The sequence below is a fragment of the Podarcis melisellensis genome, assembly GCF_964234715.1.
Source record: "Podarcis melisellensis genome assembly, chromosome: 11".
Classification (NCBI taxonomy): Eukaryota; Metazoa; Chordata; class Lepidosauria; order Squamata; family Lacertidae; genus Podarcis; species Podarcis melisellensis.
The window spans coordinates 60932871-60949867 of NC_138543.1; the positions used below are offsets into that span (position 1 = coordinate 60932871).

The window sequence follows — 16997 nt, forward strand, 5'->3', positions numbered from 1 at the left end:
AGAGCTACAAAGGCCAAGCAACTTACAGGCATAGACTGGGAGAATCTGTTGTGTCAGACCTTGTTGCCCAATCCAACTTACTGGACGGTTGTCCTCAGAGTTGAAGGACATGGATGGTGTCTCCTGGAAACCTCTCCCAGTTTCAGACCTTTTTGATGGGGGATTTTCCTAACCCACCAACCCCCAAATATTACACCAGGCACCTGCCTCGCCTATGCTATGGGTTGCCAGTGCTGCATTTTATGGCGCATAGAAACTGTGACAATTGATCCTCCCAAGGTTATTCCCCCCTTATATCACGGCTCCTTTTGCAAGCCTTGCCATTTTTAATTGTCACTCTTTGTTGAACAAAGCTTTTATTTATCCTTCCTTTCTTTTTGTGGTGGCGTCTCTTTCAATAAAACTATCGACTCAACAGAACAAAGGAGGCGCAGACTCTATGCTCCTTTATCTCCCTCCCCATCTGATACTTCCTCGCCTCTCCACGCCCCCCCCAACCAGAATGGAACTTCTTCTCCACTAATTACAGATGGGAGTTTTGGGAGGAGAGTTCGTCCAGCGCTCCAAACTTTAGGGTACTTCGAAAGCATCTTCTTTCCGTGCTCATTTCCTGCAAAACATGGAGGAAAGTGGAGAGAAGAACGTTTTTCTCCCTCTCTGGTAACACCAGAACTCATGGGCATCCCCTGAAGCTGATGGCTAGAAGATTCAGGAGGAGATGAAAGATAGTCCATTGTAACGCAGCACATAGTTAAACTGTGGAACTCATGCCCACAGGAGGCAGTAATGACCACCAGCTTAGATAGCTTTAAAAGAGGATTAGACAAATTCATGGAGGAGGAGAGGGCTATTGATGGTGACTAGCTACAACGACCATGTTCTCCCACCACAATTGGAGGCAGCGATGCTTCTGAATATCAGTTGCTGGAATACACAGGAGGGAAAAGCAGGGATCATTCCCAGAAGGTTCCACCGGCGTCCTAACTACCCAGATGTTAGGAGTGCCTGCAGGAGCCAGGCCCTGTGACTGGTAGGACTTTGCAGGACTGGGGCCTTCCTAAGTTTGTTCTGGAGAGGCAAGGCATGGCCGCACAGCTGAGGCCGATTGGTAACTCACAGCACCTGGTGGCAAGAGCCAGGAAGGGATATAAGGTCAGCATTTCCCTTCGGCTCTTTGTCACAGCAACATGCTTCCTGCCTTGCTGCGTTTGGCTCCTTGACTCCTTGCTTCTTGATCCTCAGACCCCTGACTTCGTAACTCCTTGCTTCTTGACCCTTGGACCCTTGACTTCCTGACTCCTGGCTTCTGGACTCCCATTCCTGCTCCCACCCTGCCATCTTGCCCCTGGTCCCGACGTCCCCAGCTGGGACTTTGATCGCCCGTGAACCAGACCGTGAAACTGGACAAGTTCAGCAGGATGGCATGTTGCAGATGCAATAGTGGCAGAAAAGCAAGACTGCAGATAGCCATCCAGCTTGTGTTCATTGGAGGTTTTAAGCAGCGGTTGGGTGGCCATTTGTCTGGGATTCTTTAGCTGTGATTCTTGCATTCCAGGGACTCAACTAGATGACTCTTGGGGCCCCTTCCAATTGGATAATTCTATTATTCCACTTCACCACCATCATGGAAGATATTCAAAACTGGCTCTCTTGTAGTCAGTGGAATTCCTCTGCATCTTCTGCTACTTATGCTCTGCCATTCTAGTGGCTTCAACCCCATCAACTCCCCTGAATACAAAAGGACAACTTAGCTGTAGACCAGTGGTTCCCAGTGAGATAAGTACTGCAGACCCTCTGTTTTTCAAAAGCCGAGCCACAGACACCCAACAGTGGCTTTTGTTATGTGAATGGTGTGCCACAGATCCTCTGGGGTCCACAGACCACCAGCTGGAAACTACTGCTGTAGACCATTCCCCTCCAAGATGGTGCCCTCCGCCATGGCTGGCTGGAGCTGATGGGAGCTGTGGTCTGAAAACATCTGGAGGTAATAATAATAATAATAATAATAATAATAATAATAATAAATTATTTATACCCCGCCCTCCCCGGTCAGAGCCAGGCTAAGGGTGGCTAACACCAAAAAAATCACAGTAAAAACATAATAGGGGAAAAAGAGAGGAGGGGAACAAACAAATTTAAAATACAGGTTAAAATGCAATTTAAAATGCAGCCTCATTTTAAAACAGCCAATAAATCAAGACCATAAGGGGAGGGAAACATAAGGGTCAGACTGAGTCCAAACCAAAGGCCAGGCGGAAGAGCTCTGTCTTGCAGGCCCTGCGGAAAGATGTCGTCCTGCAGGGCCATGGTCTCTTGTGACAGAGCGTTCCACCACGTTGGGGCCAGTGCTGAAAAGGCCCTGGCCCTAGTTGAAACCAATCTAACCACCTTGAGGCTCAGGACCTCCGAAGTGACAGAGCCTGGAGAACCCAGATTTTCAAACTCCAGCAGGGTTTCGACAAGAGAGCCTGCCAAGTCAAACGGAATCCTGCTAATAGGTCCCTTGCGTCTGCAGAGGGATGCCTTTCTAGTTGATTAAAAGGTGCTTTAATCAATTGATCTAGCACACTCATCAATGAAAGGTGGTAGCCCTGATTATTCCTCAGCCAAAGCAAAGTCAACAGGTCAAGAAATTAGGGGTTTTATTGGGCTGAGTTAGACTAAGAACATAAGAAGAGAACTGTTGGATCACGCCAATGGCGCATCTTGTCCTCTTCTCACAGTGACCAACCAGATACCCATTACGAGAAGCCTGTAAAGGGGATTCGAGCACAAGAGCAACTCTCCCCACCTGTGGTTTCCAGCAACGGGTATTCAAAAGTATTTCGACCTCCAAATGTGGACACAGAGCACAGATCTCATGGCTAGGAGCCATTGATCGCTTCCTCCTCCCTGAATTTGTCTTTTTAAAAGCCACCCAACTTGGTGGCTTTGTTGATTTTTCGCAGGCTGCTCTGCGACCTATTGGGAGACCTGTACATTCTGAGAAGCTCCACAGCCCATTTCTCTGCACCTGCCTGTGTGATTCCTGCAATGGGTAGGACTTAGATGACCCAACTCTGCAAGTCCATGATTCTATGAAGCTTGCTTCCAGGTGTGTGTGCATAGGGCTTCAGGCTAACTTTAGCATTTTATCAGTGTCACTTACCCTCAGGCCGAGTGCTAATGTGGGAATGGACATGATCCAGTTTTCTGCTGTGCACTGCTCCACCTGTGGAGGGGGAACATCAGGGGATCCTATTAGCCCACCTTCCCCTGTGATACCAGCAGGGGGCTGGCCCTTATTCAGAATGCTGGCTTTGACCTGTAAAGCCTTAGAAGGCTCAGGATTGCAGTACCTCAAGGACCGTCTCTCTCCATATGAACCAACCTGGACCCTGAGATCACCTTCTGAGACCTCCTCTTTGAGAGGTCCAGAGGGTGGTAATACAAGAAGGGGGCCTTTTCTGCAGTGGCTCCTCACTCTTCCCAGAGAGACTCACCAGGTGCCTTCATTACATAAATTTATGTACCAAGCAAAAAGGAAACTTATGGCATTTTAAACTGTGTGTATGGCAGGTATGGTTTTTGCTGGTTATTATGGCATGTATTTTTGTGCTCGATGCCTGCTTCTTGGGAGAAAAACAATGACAAACCTAGACAGCATCTTAAAAAGCAGAGACATCACCTTGCCGACAAAGGTGCGTATAGTAAAAGCTACGGTTTTCCCAGTAGTGATGTATGGAAGTGAGACCTGGACCATAAAGAAGGCTGATCGCCGAAGAATGGATGCTTTTGAATTCTGGTGCTGGAGAAGACTCTTGAGAGTCCCATGGACTGCAAGAAGATCAAACCTCTCCATTCTGAAGGAAATCAGCCCTGAGTGCTCACTGGAAGGACAGATCCTGAAGCTGAAGCTCCAAGACTTTGGCCACCTCATGAGAAGAGAAGACTCCCTAGAAAAGACCCTGATGTTGGGGAAGATGGAGGGCGCAAGGAGAAGGGGACGACAGAGGATGAGATGGTGGGACAGTGTTCTCGAAGAGACCAGCATGAGTTTGACCAAACTGCAGGATTCAGTGGAAGACAGGAGGGCCTGGTGTGCTCTGGTCCAGGGGGTCACGAAGAGGCGGGCACGACTAAACGACTAAACAACAACATTGTAAACATCCCTGTGATCCTCAGATGAAGGGTGATATAGAAATGTAAATAATAATACTAATAGAAAATAGTGTGAATTGAATTTCAGGGGGTGACGAGATCTCAGCTGCTGATGCCCAGAAAGAAAAGAAGCAAGTCAAATCAACTGACGAATTTCAAAGATGTTACAAATTCCACCACGCTCCCTGCTGTCTCTCCAGAAACTCCCCGTTTTTGTTTGAACTATGAACCCAACCACTTTTCAGTCCAGCCCTAAACGGATCGCCGGAGGCCTCAAAGTCCTGGGAGCCGTCCTGGAAGTGTTTTTAATTAATCTAACTGGATTCCTTCCACCAAGAAAACTTTGTAATTATGAGATACCAGTTGGAAGCGCCAACGGATGGCAGGGCAGCTGTCACATTCATTAGCTTCTCTGTTTATTAATTAGTGTCACCTATTACAATCAATAGGATAGATCGGGGCTCGTGTGGGGGCCTTGGGAAGAGTTCCCAGCAGGCTCGGTGATGAGATTTCAAAAGCCGCCAGCTTCCAGTTACTTGCAATCGCTATATCTATTTTGTTTTAAACTATGTTTGAGCAACTCTTTGCTGAAGGAATGAAGAACCTATCGATCTATCGGGCAGTGCGAAAACCTCAGCACAGGAATGCAAATCAACATTGATTTGCTTTAACTTTTTAGTATTTCGCTTTGAGATGGGCTTCACATCTCGCACTGGGAAAGGGGAAAAGGAGAGGGAGGAGAAAAAGAAAGTCTGGGCTCAGTGCTGTCGCTCTTTGCATGTTGCCTCAACATCTTCATTAGGCAGCTTCTGAAGCAAGGCTGGCAAGAGCTGGAGTTTGCCGGCACCCAAGTCAGAGGTTGCCTCTTGTCCTTCAAAACCAAGGCACCCATGAAAGGTCAACAGACTTTAAGGGGTGAGAGGGGACTTCACAGACCTCGGAAGGCACACACAGCTGAATGGATGCCTGAAATTGCCGAAATGCAGTGGCAGAGTGTAACATTCACCCATCAAAGTACCTACGGGACCACCTCTCCCAGTATGCCCCACGGAGGACCTTAAGGTCCATAAATAGCAACACCCTACAGGTCCCGGGCCCTAAGGAAGTCAGATTAGCCTCAACCAGAGACAGGGCCTTTTCAGTACTGGCCCCAACTTGGTGGAACACTCTGTCTCATGAGACCAGGGCCCTGCAGTTGCAGAATCTGATTTCTTTCCATAGGCCCTGTAAGACAGAACTGTTCCACCTGGCCTTTGGCTTAGAATCAATTTGATCCCCTTCCCCTCTTTCCTTTTTCCTTTTGTGTTGGAACTCCTATTTGGGGACTTCCCTGGTTTTTTTCTGACCCATGTAGGCCCAGTCTGGATAGTTGGCCTTGGTGAAGACTTGACGTTTTCATCCCCCCCAAAGTTTTCAAGTTTGTACTGAAACGAGGAGGCATTTTACTGTTGTATTTTAATCTTGTTTTTAAGTTGTATTTTAACCAATTGTTTTTATACCTGGTGTTAGCCGCCCTGAGCCCAGTCTTGGCTGGGGAGGACGGGGTATAAATAAAGTTGTTGTTGTTGTTGTTATTATTATTATTATTATTATTATTATTATTACTACTACTACTACTACTAAAGGTTGCCTTCATTGGCTCAACTCCACTCACCAGTTTGCCATAACGTTGCATCTCACAAGCAGTAAACATGAACAGCAACCAGATCCCAGGATGTTCCCACACCATAAGAACATCAGAGAAGTCTGCTGGATCAAGTCCATGGCCCATCTAGTCCAGCATCCTGTTCTCACAGTGGCCGACCAGATGTCTGTGGGAAACCCACAAGCAGCACCGGAGCGCGAGAGCCCTCTCCCTTGATGCAGTTTCCAGCAAGGCTTCACACTGGGGGAACTGGTTGGCCATGGTGGAGTGGGAATTGGGGGGGCACTGTGCCCCAGTACTTCAACTTATACCAATGGAACCCAGTCCACAGAGCAGCGCTGCTTTGGGGGTCCCTGGCAGTGATGCTGTGTGGAGCCCCAGGAAACTATGCTATTCCCAATGCTATTCAATATCTGCATGAAGCTGCTGGGAGGGGTTATTAGGAGTGTGGGGGCAAGTTGTCGACAGTATGGCATATGTTTGTCCAGATGTTATGCTTCTCCATAACATCTGGATCAGAAGGGGTCATGTTGGCCCTGGAACAGTGCCTAGTTTTTTTGTTTTTTTTAATTTTTTTTGGTTTTTAATCATCTTTAACACACAGCCTTCTATTACCTTACTGGTAAAAAGTTATGGTAAAGGACCCCTGGACGGTTAAGTCCAGTCAAAGGCAACTATGGCGCTCATCTTGCATTCAGGCCAGGAGAGCCAGCGTTTGTCCACAGACAGATTTGCAGGTCATGTGGCCAGCAGGACTAAACCACTTCTGGCACAATGGGACACCGTGATGGAAACCAGAGCGCACGGAAACGCTGTTTACTTTCCTGCCGCAGTGGTACCTGTTTATCTACTTGCACTGGCGTGCTTTCGAACTGCTAGATTGGCAGGAGCTGGGACAGAGCAACGGGAGCTCACTCTGTCACAGGGATTTGTACTGCCGACCTTCTGATTGGCAAGCCAAAGAGGCTATTAGTATATGGCAACCTTAACGGATTGGGGCTGGTTTCCATGCAAGATTGCTTTAGCCCATACTAGGGCTGCCATATGTGCTGTTTTTCGCAATTTCCCTTAAAAATAGCTCAAAACCCTAATATATGCTCAATCAGCTGCTTTAATCTGCAGAACTGGCCCTGTTACAGGTACCACAGAAAATTATTCTACACTTTATAGGGTCACCTACACTTTGGAACTCCGTGCCATTTGACACGAGGCAGGCCCTTTGCTGTATTCTTTTTGGCACCTACTTAAAATGTTTTTAAGGCAAGCCAAAGCAGACATGTAGAAATTGCATGCGTTTTCTTTTTACTGCTGATTTTAACCATCCTTTGAATATTTTTAACTCCCTGTTTTATTTATCAAGGATTTCAGTGCTTTCTTTTCTATATTTTTTAAACCGCAGGATCAGGTGGCACCTAATTTTTGATAAACAATGGTTTGTGCTTATTTACTTGTTTAAGTGGGGGAATTTCAGCAATTGATCTCCATGGATAAAATTCAAGGAGTCCTCGCAGGCAGCGAGACCAGCATTAAACTGGGCAATAGGGCCACCTGCTGGAGCTCAGAAACATTGAGCACATTGGTGGTTTGATTCAAATCAAGGTACAGTACAGGCAGTGAAGCAGTAGATATCACTCCCGTGAAGTCTGGTGCGTGTCGTAAGTTTTAGCCGAAGAAATGATGCTTTTGAATTCTGGTGCTGGAGGAGACTCTTGAGAGTCCCATGGACTGCAAGAAGATCAGAGCTCTCCATTCTGAAGGAAATCAGCCCTGAGTGCTCACTGGAAGGACAGATCCTGAAGCTGAGGCTCCAAGACTTTGGCCACCTCATGAGAAGAGAAGACTGCCTGGAAAAGACCCTGATGTTGGGGAAGATGGAGGGCACAAGGAGAAGGGGACGACAGAGGACGAGATGGTGGGACAGTGTTCTCGAAGCTACCAGCATGAGTTTGACCAAACTGCTGGAGGCAGCGGAAGACAGGAGTGCCTGGTGTGCTCTGGTCCAGGGGGTCACAACTTCTAGAGTTGGACACAACCAAACAACAACAACAACAACAACAACAACAACAACAACAACAGTAGGGAGCCACATACAGCAAGGCATGCAGGTTCGCTCTGGGGAAGGTTGGCAGCAGGTCCAGTGATTGGATATTGAAGCAACACCATCTAAACCAGCCATCTCTTAGACTAGAAGTCCCACATGGCCCACTCAGCAAGCTGGGGGCTGATAAACATGCAGTCCACTGGAGACCAAGTTGGCAAAGGGCGATCTAAATTCAAATGCACTTTTGCCAACAGCAGGTGGCAAGGAGGCAGAAGTGACCCACAGAACCGCTTCCAGTGGGTGGGTTGTCACCCTCCCTGGAGTGACCCTCCTTACCACTGTCACCTAGTGGTGGTTGCAGACCACGTCTCATGAGGCATAGGGAGTAGACGAAGCACATATCGGATGCATTGCTTCTTTTGGTGCAGGGGGAAAAAGTCAAGGGAACTCTCAGTTGAAAGTCAGGCAGACCCACACCTTGCCCTCTAAAGTAATGTGTGCTTTGGGAATAATAATAATAATAATAATTTATAATTTATACCCTGCCCATCTGGCAGGGTTTTCCCAACCACTCTGGGTGGCTTCCGACAAAGACCAAAAATACATTAAAATGTCACACATTAAAAACTTCCCTGAACAGGGCTGCCTTAAGATGTCTTCTGAATGTCAGGTAGTTGTTTATCTCTTTGACATCTGATGGGTGGGCGTTCCACAGGGCGGGTGCCACCACTGAGAAGGCCTCTGCCTGGTTCCCTGTAACTTGGCTTCTCGCAGCGAGGGAACTGCCAGAAGGCCCTCGGCGCTGGACCTCAGCATCCAGGCAGAACAATGGAGGTGGAGACACTCCTTCAGGTATACAGGACCAAGGCCGTTTAGGGCTTTAAAGGTCAACACCAACACTTTGAATTGCGCTCGGAAACGTACTGGGAGCCAATGTAGGTTTTTCAAGACCGGTGTTATGTGGTCTTGGTGGCTGCCCCCAGTCACCAGTCTAGCTGCTGCTTTCTGGATTAGTTGTAGTTTCACAACTGGAAAAGCACCCAGTGAATAAAGCCCCAGCAACAGCTATCCCGTTTCTCCTGTAAACTCCAAATAATAAAAAGAAATGGGGTTTTCCTTTTGAGATAGGCACCAGCCTTTTCATGCCTCCATTTAGGGAATGGGGAAAAGAGAGAACACACTACAAGCCTGTTGACAGCCAAGAGGCAGAATGCGGGGCTGTGAGAAACAGGCTGGTATTCTGCAGCATGGGCCTTCACAGGGAATAAAGATCTGTTGCATTAGGGGTCAGAAGTGGATGAGAGGCTAGATTTACATGGTGGATGTTCTGGTATTGCTCGACTGCAGGAAACAAGGTAAGAACCTTGGTCACTGGTTACTAAACATTTTAATGCAGTGCCTTTCTTTAAAAAATGACTAAAAGCAGAATAGGGGAAAATAAGAAATTTACTGAGCATCAGACGAGTCTGTTACATTCTCTGTAGTAAGTCCAGCAACGAATTGGGCGGTGTATGTGTGTGTGTGTGTGTAGTGTCCTCATGATCCAATCAGCTCTGTTCAGGAAGATGTTATCTAGTAACTCCACAGCTAGGGATTTCCTCGACTTAGGACACTGTATTCCACTCTAGAAAGGCCAACTGGATGCAGGAGGGCATAACAGCAATCAGGTAGACAGTGCACAGAATCAAGTAGCATGCTCTTGACCCTCTAGGGCAAGGATCAATATTGAGCTTCGATTATAAAACCCCATGAGTGGCTGTTTTGACCTATGGGGTAGCTCAGTTGTTGGAGCAGGAGATTCTTATCTCAGGGTCATGGGTTTGACCCCACATTGGGCAAAAAGATTCACATATTGCAGGGGGGTTGGATTAGATGGCCCTTGTGGTCCCTTCCAAGTCTACAATTCCATGATTTGTAAAATTTCTATACCATCTTTCATCTGAGGATCACAGGGTGGTTTATATTATAAAACCACAAAAATACATATCTTAAAATAAATATCATTCCCGCACCCAGTTTAAAAGGCCACTGATATTTTAATTAGTCAAAGGCCAGGGAGAAGAGGAATGTTCTTGCCTGGCACCTAACGTTCTCGTGCAGACGTGGCACATGAAGGGCCTCAGATGATGATCACAGGGTCTGAGTTGGTTCACATGGGGAGACGTGGTGCTTGAGACATTGCGGTCCTGAGCAATTGACAGTTTTATAGGTGAAAACCAAAGTAAAATAAACAAATAGTCCAGTAGCACCATCTTCAGATACATATCTGAAGTGTGCATGCACATGAAAGCTTATACCCAGAACAAACTTAGTTGGCCTCTAAGGTGCTACTGGACAATTTATTTATTTCAACTGCATCAGACCAATACGGCTACCTACCTGAATCAAGGTCAAAACCAGTACTTTGAATTGGACCCAGAAGATTGGCATTATATGCTCAAACCATTATATACTCAAAGAATGACCCTTTCAAGACTTAAGTGTCCTAAAGGCCTTTCAGTGACACTTGTGCTGTTGAACGATGGCACCTGTAAGTTCAGTGTCTGGAGACAGGCAAATCTGGCTCCTGCTGAGGGACACGTTTTACAGTTTTATTAATCAAAATTCCAAGGAGTACTCCTCTACTCCAGGGATCACCATTATCCTGCAGACAGTTTATTTTGTTCTCTTATCTTTAATCATTGCTGGGAAAGTGTTAATTCTGCATGAGCCCCCCGCCCCCATAAAATCAATGTTAGGCCAACTAATAAGGCATCATTTTTTGTTTCTTCCAGTGGAAGAGATGCACATCTTGGAAATGCATGGGGGTCTTGCAGCATGAAGTGTGACAAATGAGCCTGAACACCTATCAAGGATCTGGAAAGAAAGTCACGCAGATCCACTTTCCAGCTCGCAGTTGCCCTACAAAGACCAATATGAAGCAAACATTCATTTTGCCACTGTTTTCAACAATCAATAACAAAAGCAGACACACAACGGCGAGTTTAATCATGGTTCATTATATTATCTTTTTGTCAAAGTATAACAATCATACACACCAATTTATTCTCAAACACTGGTTGGCAAACAGAACACCCAGGTCGGCTGCGCACGGAGGCACAGTTGCAGTAACTGAGACGGTAACCAGACACATGCTACATGTTTGGCTGATGGTGACAACAATACTGTACTGGAAATGCATCCGATTCTCCGCCGCTGCTAATGCTAGCCCGTGGGACTCCTCTGACAGGAGCTAGCAGAAGCTGGGACGGAGGAAGCCTGAAAACAGGTCGGCTGCCGGCAACCATCACTGCATCCTGATTCAAATAAAGAAGTGTTCAGCCCCAGGGGAAGTTGGGGTGGGTGGATTAAAGAAGGGGAACTAGCTGCCCTTTCAGGTTCTAAGGCTTGCTAATCAGCTGGGACCATTAGGTAAGCTAGCACCTGGCTCCAGGGTTAAAGCATACCAAGTACACATAACTGAGCACCTGGAGTGACCTTTCTAAAGGGCTTCGGGCATTTTAGCTGCACTTGTCACCTGCCACCAAAACAGCCAAAAGGAATAAATTGCAAGACCAGCTTGGACCATGCAGTCTGCTCTGCTGCCTCCCCATGCAAGCGCTGTGTTGCCATGGGTGGGGAGAAAGCCCAGGAAGGTTGTCAGCAACTGTGGGGAACGCCAGCACTCCAGCTGAGCTCTCTCTCTTTCCCTCTTGAACAGGAACTGCTGCAAACACGACCCGAGTCAAAAGAAGTCTCTATTTGCACACATGGGAACTAGATGGAATACCCAGGAAGAAAAGCGAAGGAACTGAGGGTAAATGATAGATAGGGGTAGGAGACAAACAGCGTTTCAAGTGAAAAGACTGGAAAGAAGAAACTATGGTTTGGAAGGACACAGGTGGGAACAAGGTCTCAGGGCTGGCAAGCACAGCTTCTGCAATCTGTAACTTTCTGGGGTGGCCCTGCCACCAAATAAGATTCCATTTGCAGGGGAAAGGAAGGTTTCTTCTGCAGTCAGTTATCTGAAGAACACGGTTATTAGGTGCTAAGAGGAAGTGGCTAGGGCAGAGATACATGATCTATCAAAACCTTTAGAACTACGGCTAGGGCAACCACGCCCCATTTCATAGTCCCATTTGCAGGCAACTTAAAGGCAGGCAGTTTGCACACTATGTGAGAGGGGTCCTTAAAAACTCTCCTCCTCTTGGGGCTTCCAGTTCTCTCCCCCTCCCAGCCATCCAAATATCCTGGAACTTTACTATACCAGGGTGGGGGGTTGCAACTGACATTTGGTAAATAAGAGTTCCATCTTTGCTAAAGAAACAGTGGAAAGAAAAAGAGAGAAGAGCAAATGCTACCACTATGGCCACCCAACAGGAAGACCAAGCAAACTTTTCACCCATTTTGCCACCCCCATGAAATCATCCCTGGGTTTGGCCCTACACCTCCCCACAGTTGAATTTTGAGCCTAAAAATTCTACTTTTGGGCTCAAGCCCAATTAGGAACTGTGGAAGAAAAAAAGAAGTAAGAGCAGTGTCCGGTCCAACCAAGATTCTCACCCCAGGGTTGAATCAAAAACCATCCCTGGGAACAGTGGCCATATGGCATCCTGCCACAGATATCAACACTAAGAGGTATACAAATATATATATCTATATATCTACACATGCGTGCATAGCTGAAGAGGCCACCAGAGTAAGGCTCTAAGTTAAGGCGATGGACAGCGGCTCTCCGTATTAGTATTACAGGATAAAACTGGATGAGGTCCTCTTGAGAACGTGCAACCCATTTTGAGGATGGAAGGGTGGAAGGCAGCTCCCTCCCAGACATTGGCCCCGTGGGGATTAAGACATACAGGAAAAGTCATGTTACAAACACAGACCAAGAGCCAAGTGCCCCACACAGCAGGCCCCAAAGAACCAACCACACCTACCGACAGAGGAACAGGAAAATGCCCACGTCGAATCAAGGGGGGTGGGTGGGTAGGAGAGGATCAAAATTTAGCAGGAAGTTTTTTTTTGTCTGTGTTAAACAGTAGTGCAAATATACTGGGGGAGCTCAGAGACTCTAATTGTACTGCTGCTGCTCCTACACCATTCATTTCTAGAGAGGGTGGCATGTATATATATATATGTTTCAAGTAACGCCCCCTCACCCCCCAAAAAGCAAAGCAAAGCAAAAGTCATGCACTGACACGAGCTCAGTAGGTTGCATCCTAAGGTGGCTCAATCACACCCAGAATTTAATGCAACAGCCTCTCTCTTGTCTATGCATGGCCAAAAACACCCTGAATGTTGGCTGTCCTTATTTCCATTAAAGATTTCCATTAAAGCGCCCATTAAATCACATTGCAGAGCACAGCAGACTTACAGAAATACATGAAGGAAGCATTCAGGTATTGAAAGATAGGAAGATAGGATTCCCTCTTACTGCTGGTAGATCCCTCTTATGCCTGCTGAAACACATACGACGCTCCCAGTATTGTGTGGGTATTTCTGAACACACGAGGTACACCACTGCTCTCTAGTACACAGCACAGTCAAGGGGAGGCAATGAGGGAGGAGAGCCTTCCATTTCAAGGGGGATGATGACTGACTTGGAGCCAAGGAGCAGCGAGCACTCACTAGCCCGAGTCGCTGAAGTAGGCATTGAGCTCCAGGAGCAGCCCCTTGACGTAAACACGCACAGTGTAGAAGAGGGTGAGGAAGTCCTGAGTGCTGAAGATTGTGTCAGCAAGGGCAAAGGGGAGCGTCGAAGGGATGAAACCGCGGCCGTACTCCACCATCCATGTGCCAGCACTCCACTGCACTGACGTGGCCTCTCCAGACCGGTGGACGATGGTATCTCCTGCACAGACAGGCAACAACACTTAAAGAGTCTCGTCCTGCTCCTCCCCCCACAGAAGCATCACCTTACAAGGAACACGCAACTCACCTGGGTAGTAGATCTCGCTTTTGGTTGTTCCTTCTTTCCACTGCCGGAAGGTTCCTGAGATGATGGTATCGTAGATATCGGCCCAGTATCGACCTGCAAGGGAAGAAACAGCATCCAGTAGCAGTTAAGGACTAAGAGGCAACGCAACTCAGTAGGTGAGCTTTGACTGCTCTTACTGTAACTGCTAGTTTGGAGGGAGATGGAGAGAGCAATGCCAAAATCTCATCCTCCACCGGCTGTAGAGGGCTTATCCTTCGGTGAAGAACTGGGGGACGGAGAGACCAGTGGCAAGGTGGGTTGTTACACCAAAGGAAGGAGTGTGGAAAGGTGGCTCCCACCTTCAAGAATTGAATAGCCAATCAGGTCTCGATGGAGCGGAATACCAAGTGGTGTCAGTGGGGCAGAGTGCCTATTACCAGCTCTGGTTGATTTGCCAGCTAGTAACCTCCTGTTTCGATGCGGGTGGCGCTGTGGATGCGGGTGGCGCTGTGGGTTAAACCACAGAGCCTAGGGCTTGCCTATCAGAAGGTCGGTGGTTCGAATCCCGACAGGGGTGAGCTCCCGTTGTTTGGTCCCTGCTCCTGCCCACCTAGCAGTTCGAAAGCACGTCAAAGTGCAAGTAGATAAATAGGTACCGCTCCGGCGAGAAGGTAAACGGCGTTTCCGTGCGCTGCTCTGGTTTGCCAGAAGCGGCTTAGTCCTGCTGGCCACATGACCCGGAAGCTGTATGCCGGCTCCCTCGGCCAGTAAAGCGAGATAAGCGCCGCAACCCCAGAGTCGGTCACAACTTGGCCTAATGGTCAGGGGTCCCTTTACCTTTACCTAACCTCCTGTTTCAATAAATGTAAAGCTCTCTACTTGAGGCCACCCTTGAAGATGATCCAAAAGCTGCAGTTAGTGCAAAATGTGGCAGCCAGTTTAAGCAGTGAGCCAGCTGCAAATATATCACTCCCAATTCTACAGGATGTGCACTGAGACACAGCAGCTTGCCGACATCCACCCTTTATGGCTAATGCTCAAATATGCACTAACTCAGGAGCAAGCTCTACCATCTGTAAGAGGATCTACTTCTGGCTAAAAATGCATATGGATGCAGAACACGTGTATGAAGTAATGTTCCTTGTGTCCAAATCCAAATGGACTGCATAATTTGCACCAAGGCCACCAATGAAATTGTAGGTCAAACTTAAAACCTGCTCTAAACTTAGACGCCAATTCTATTCTCCTGATGCTCGAAGAGAGAAACCTTGGTCTCTGACCCTCCATATCAGCATCCTGTGTGGTTCAATCCAGCTTACCTGAGTGTCCCCCAGCATCGACGGCTGTGCCAAAGAGCAGAACGTACTCAGAGAAGGAAGCATGGAGCAGGCACATGGAACCCATCCAGCCACCGGCATTGACAAAAACCCACTGCAAGTCCTCATCTGGCAGGATGTGTCCTGGGTGCTTCTTGCGCAGTTCCACAATGATCTTGGAAAAAGCCAACTCGTGGTCCAGGCCTGTAGGAAGCAGGGGGGGAAAGCCACACTGAGTCCTAGCGAGGACAGCCTCCCTTTCTTGTGAAAGTGGAAATGAAGCTTCTATCCCTTGTTGGGTAGAACAGATCAGATGACTCCCTCTTATAATAAGCCGGGAGTCCATCTACACCATCAGCATTTGACTTTACATGGTCTGAGTGTGTAAGAGATCAGTAGCAAGTCTTAAAAACTAATTATTTAGTCCCGAAACTGTTTTGCTTGGCAAGACCTGTTTCTCTAAACACAATCCCTGACAGTGGCCAAGCAAGGGCCAGCAAGCTGCTCCCTGTTGATTTTTCCATTAACATCAAGCAGGCTGAGATATTTTGCATGTTCTGGGGCAGCCAGGAGTCAGCCTCTCAAAGGGAAGAACAGAGATGGAAGATAAGGTATTGCTTAAGGTAGACTGGAAGAGCCCAAGCAAACGCCTCCTCCTCCATAGATCTGAAAACATTTATGCATTTAAATTCATCCAAAATCTTTCACGCTACACCCTTCCTTTAAAAAAGAAATGAGTTGAAGTTAAAACAAACGGCTGTTCCCCCTCAAAAGCCCACCGGGAGTCAAAGAAATGTACATTTGGCGCTAAGGGCTGGACACCTGTGTTTAGAAATTCACTCCAAATTTTGACCTATGGCTGTTTTAAATTTTCGAAAGCCTCAAAACACCACCAATGATTTTATTTACCTTATTGGTAATTTCATTGGTCAGGGTTTGTTTGTTTTTAAGGTAAACCACACCACATATTTTCAACAACCAAGAAGTGAGGTGTCTCCTTATCATCACATATTTAAATTTATTAAATTTGTATATATCTCAGGGCAGTTCACAGCATATACAGTGGTACCTCGGGTTAAGTACTTAATTCGTTCCGGAGGTCCGTTCTTAACCTGAAACTGTTCTTAACCTGAAGCACCACTTTAGCCAATGGGGCCTCCCGCTGCTGCCGTGCCACTGGAGCCCGATTCCTGTTCTCATCCTGAAGTAAAGTTCTTAACCTGAAGCACTATTTCTGGGTTAGCAGAGTCTGTAACCTAAAGCGTATGTAACCCTAGGTACCACTCTAAATATTTACACCCTGCCTTTTCCCCTGACAGGAACTCATGGTGCCTTCCGAATTAAAAGCAAGGGCAGCTGAAAACCCCCGATTATTATTATTATTATTATTATTTCTGTTTCCTACATTTCTGCCTGGCGGATCTCTCAGCCTAAGGACCCGAAGCCCCCCCCCCAGCCAGAGCCCCCGACCGGCCCCCTTCTCCCCCCCCCCCGGTGACGCGCCTGCGTGGTGCTTGGCGAGGCGCGCGATCTCCTCGGGGTCGAACTCGAAGCGGCGCGTCGAGGCCGAGAGGGCGACCCAGCAGCGCAGCGCCCCCACCAGCAGCGCCGCCGCCGCCGTCACGGCCACCGCCGCCCGCGCCAAGCGCCCGGCCCAGCGCGGCGGCGCCGGCAGCCACCGCATCCCGAAGACGCCGGAGAAGAAGGAGAAGGAGACGAAGCAGCAGCAGCAGGAGGAGGAGGCGGATTGGGGCCTAGTGCGCCTGCGCCACGGGCAGCCGGACAACCCCGAGCGGAGCCAATGGCAAGCCTCGCCGCCTCAGGACGGCCGGCCAATCACGCCCCGCGCCGCGCCCGCCGGCCAATGGCGGCAGAAGACGCTCGAGCGTCCCCGCCAATGGCGATCCGGGGCGACGCTCTTCGAAGGCCGCTTCGCGCGCGCGTCTGCTCGCTCCTCCC

At 48.1% G+C, this 16997-nt stretch overlaps 1 protein-coding gene across 1 annotated transcript; it reads right to left on the minus strand.

Annotated features, from left to right (window-relative positions):
* Positions 1–10809: 10809 nt before the first annotated feature.
* Positions 10810–16722, minus strand: SIGMAR1 (sigma non-opioid intracellular receptor 1; the record flags this gene model as incomplete). The annotated part of the gene is made up of 4 exons (XM_081930039.1): positions 10810–13656; positions 13744–13836; positions 15042–15242; positions 16542–16722. 4 exons carry the CDS (start codon positions 16720–16722, stop codon positions 13433–13435), a joined length of 699 nt encoding a protein of 232 aa, XP_081786165.1. The 3' UTR covers positions 10810–13432.
* Between the last annotated feature and the right edge of the window lie 275 nt (positions 16723–16997).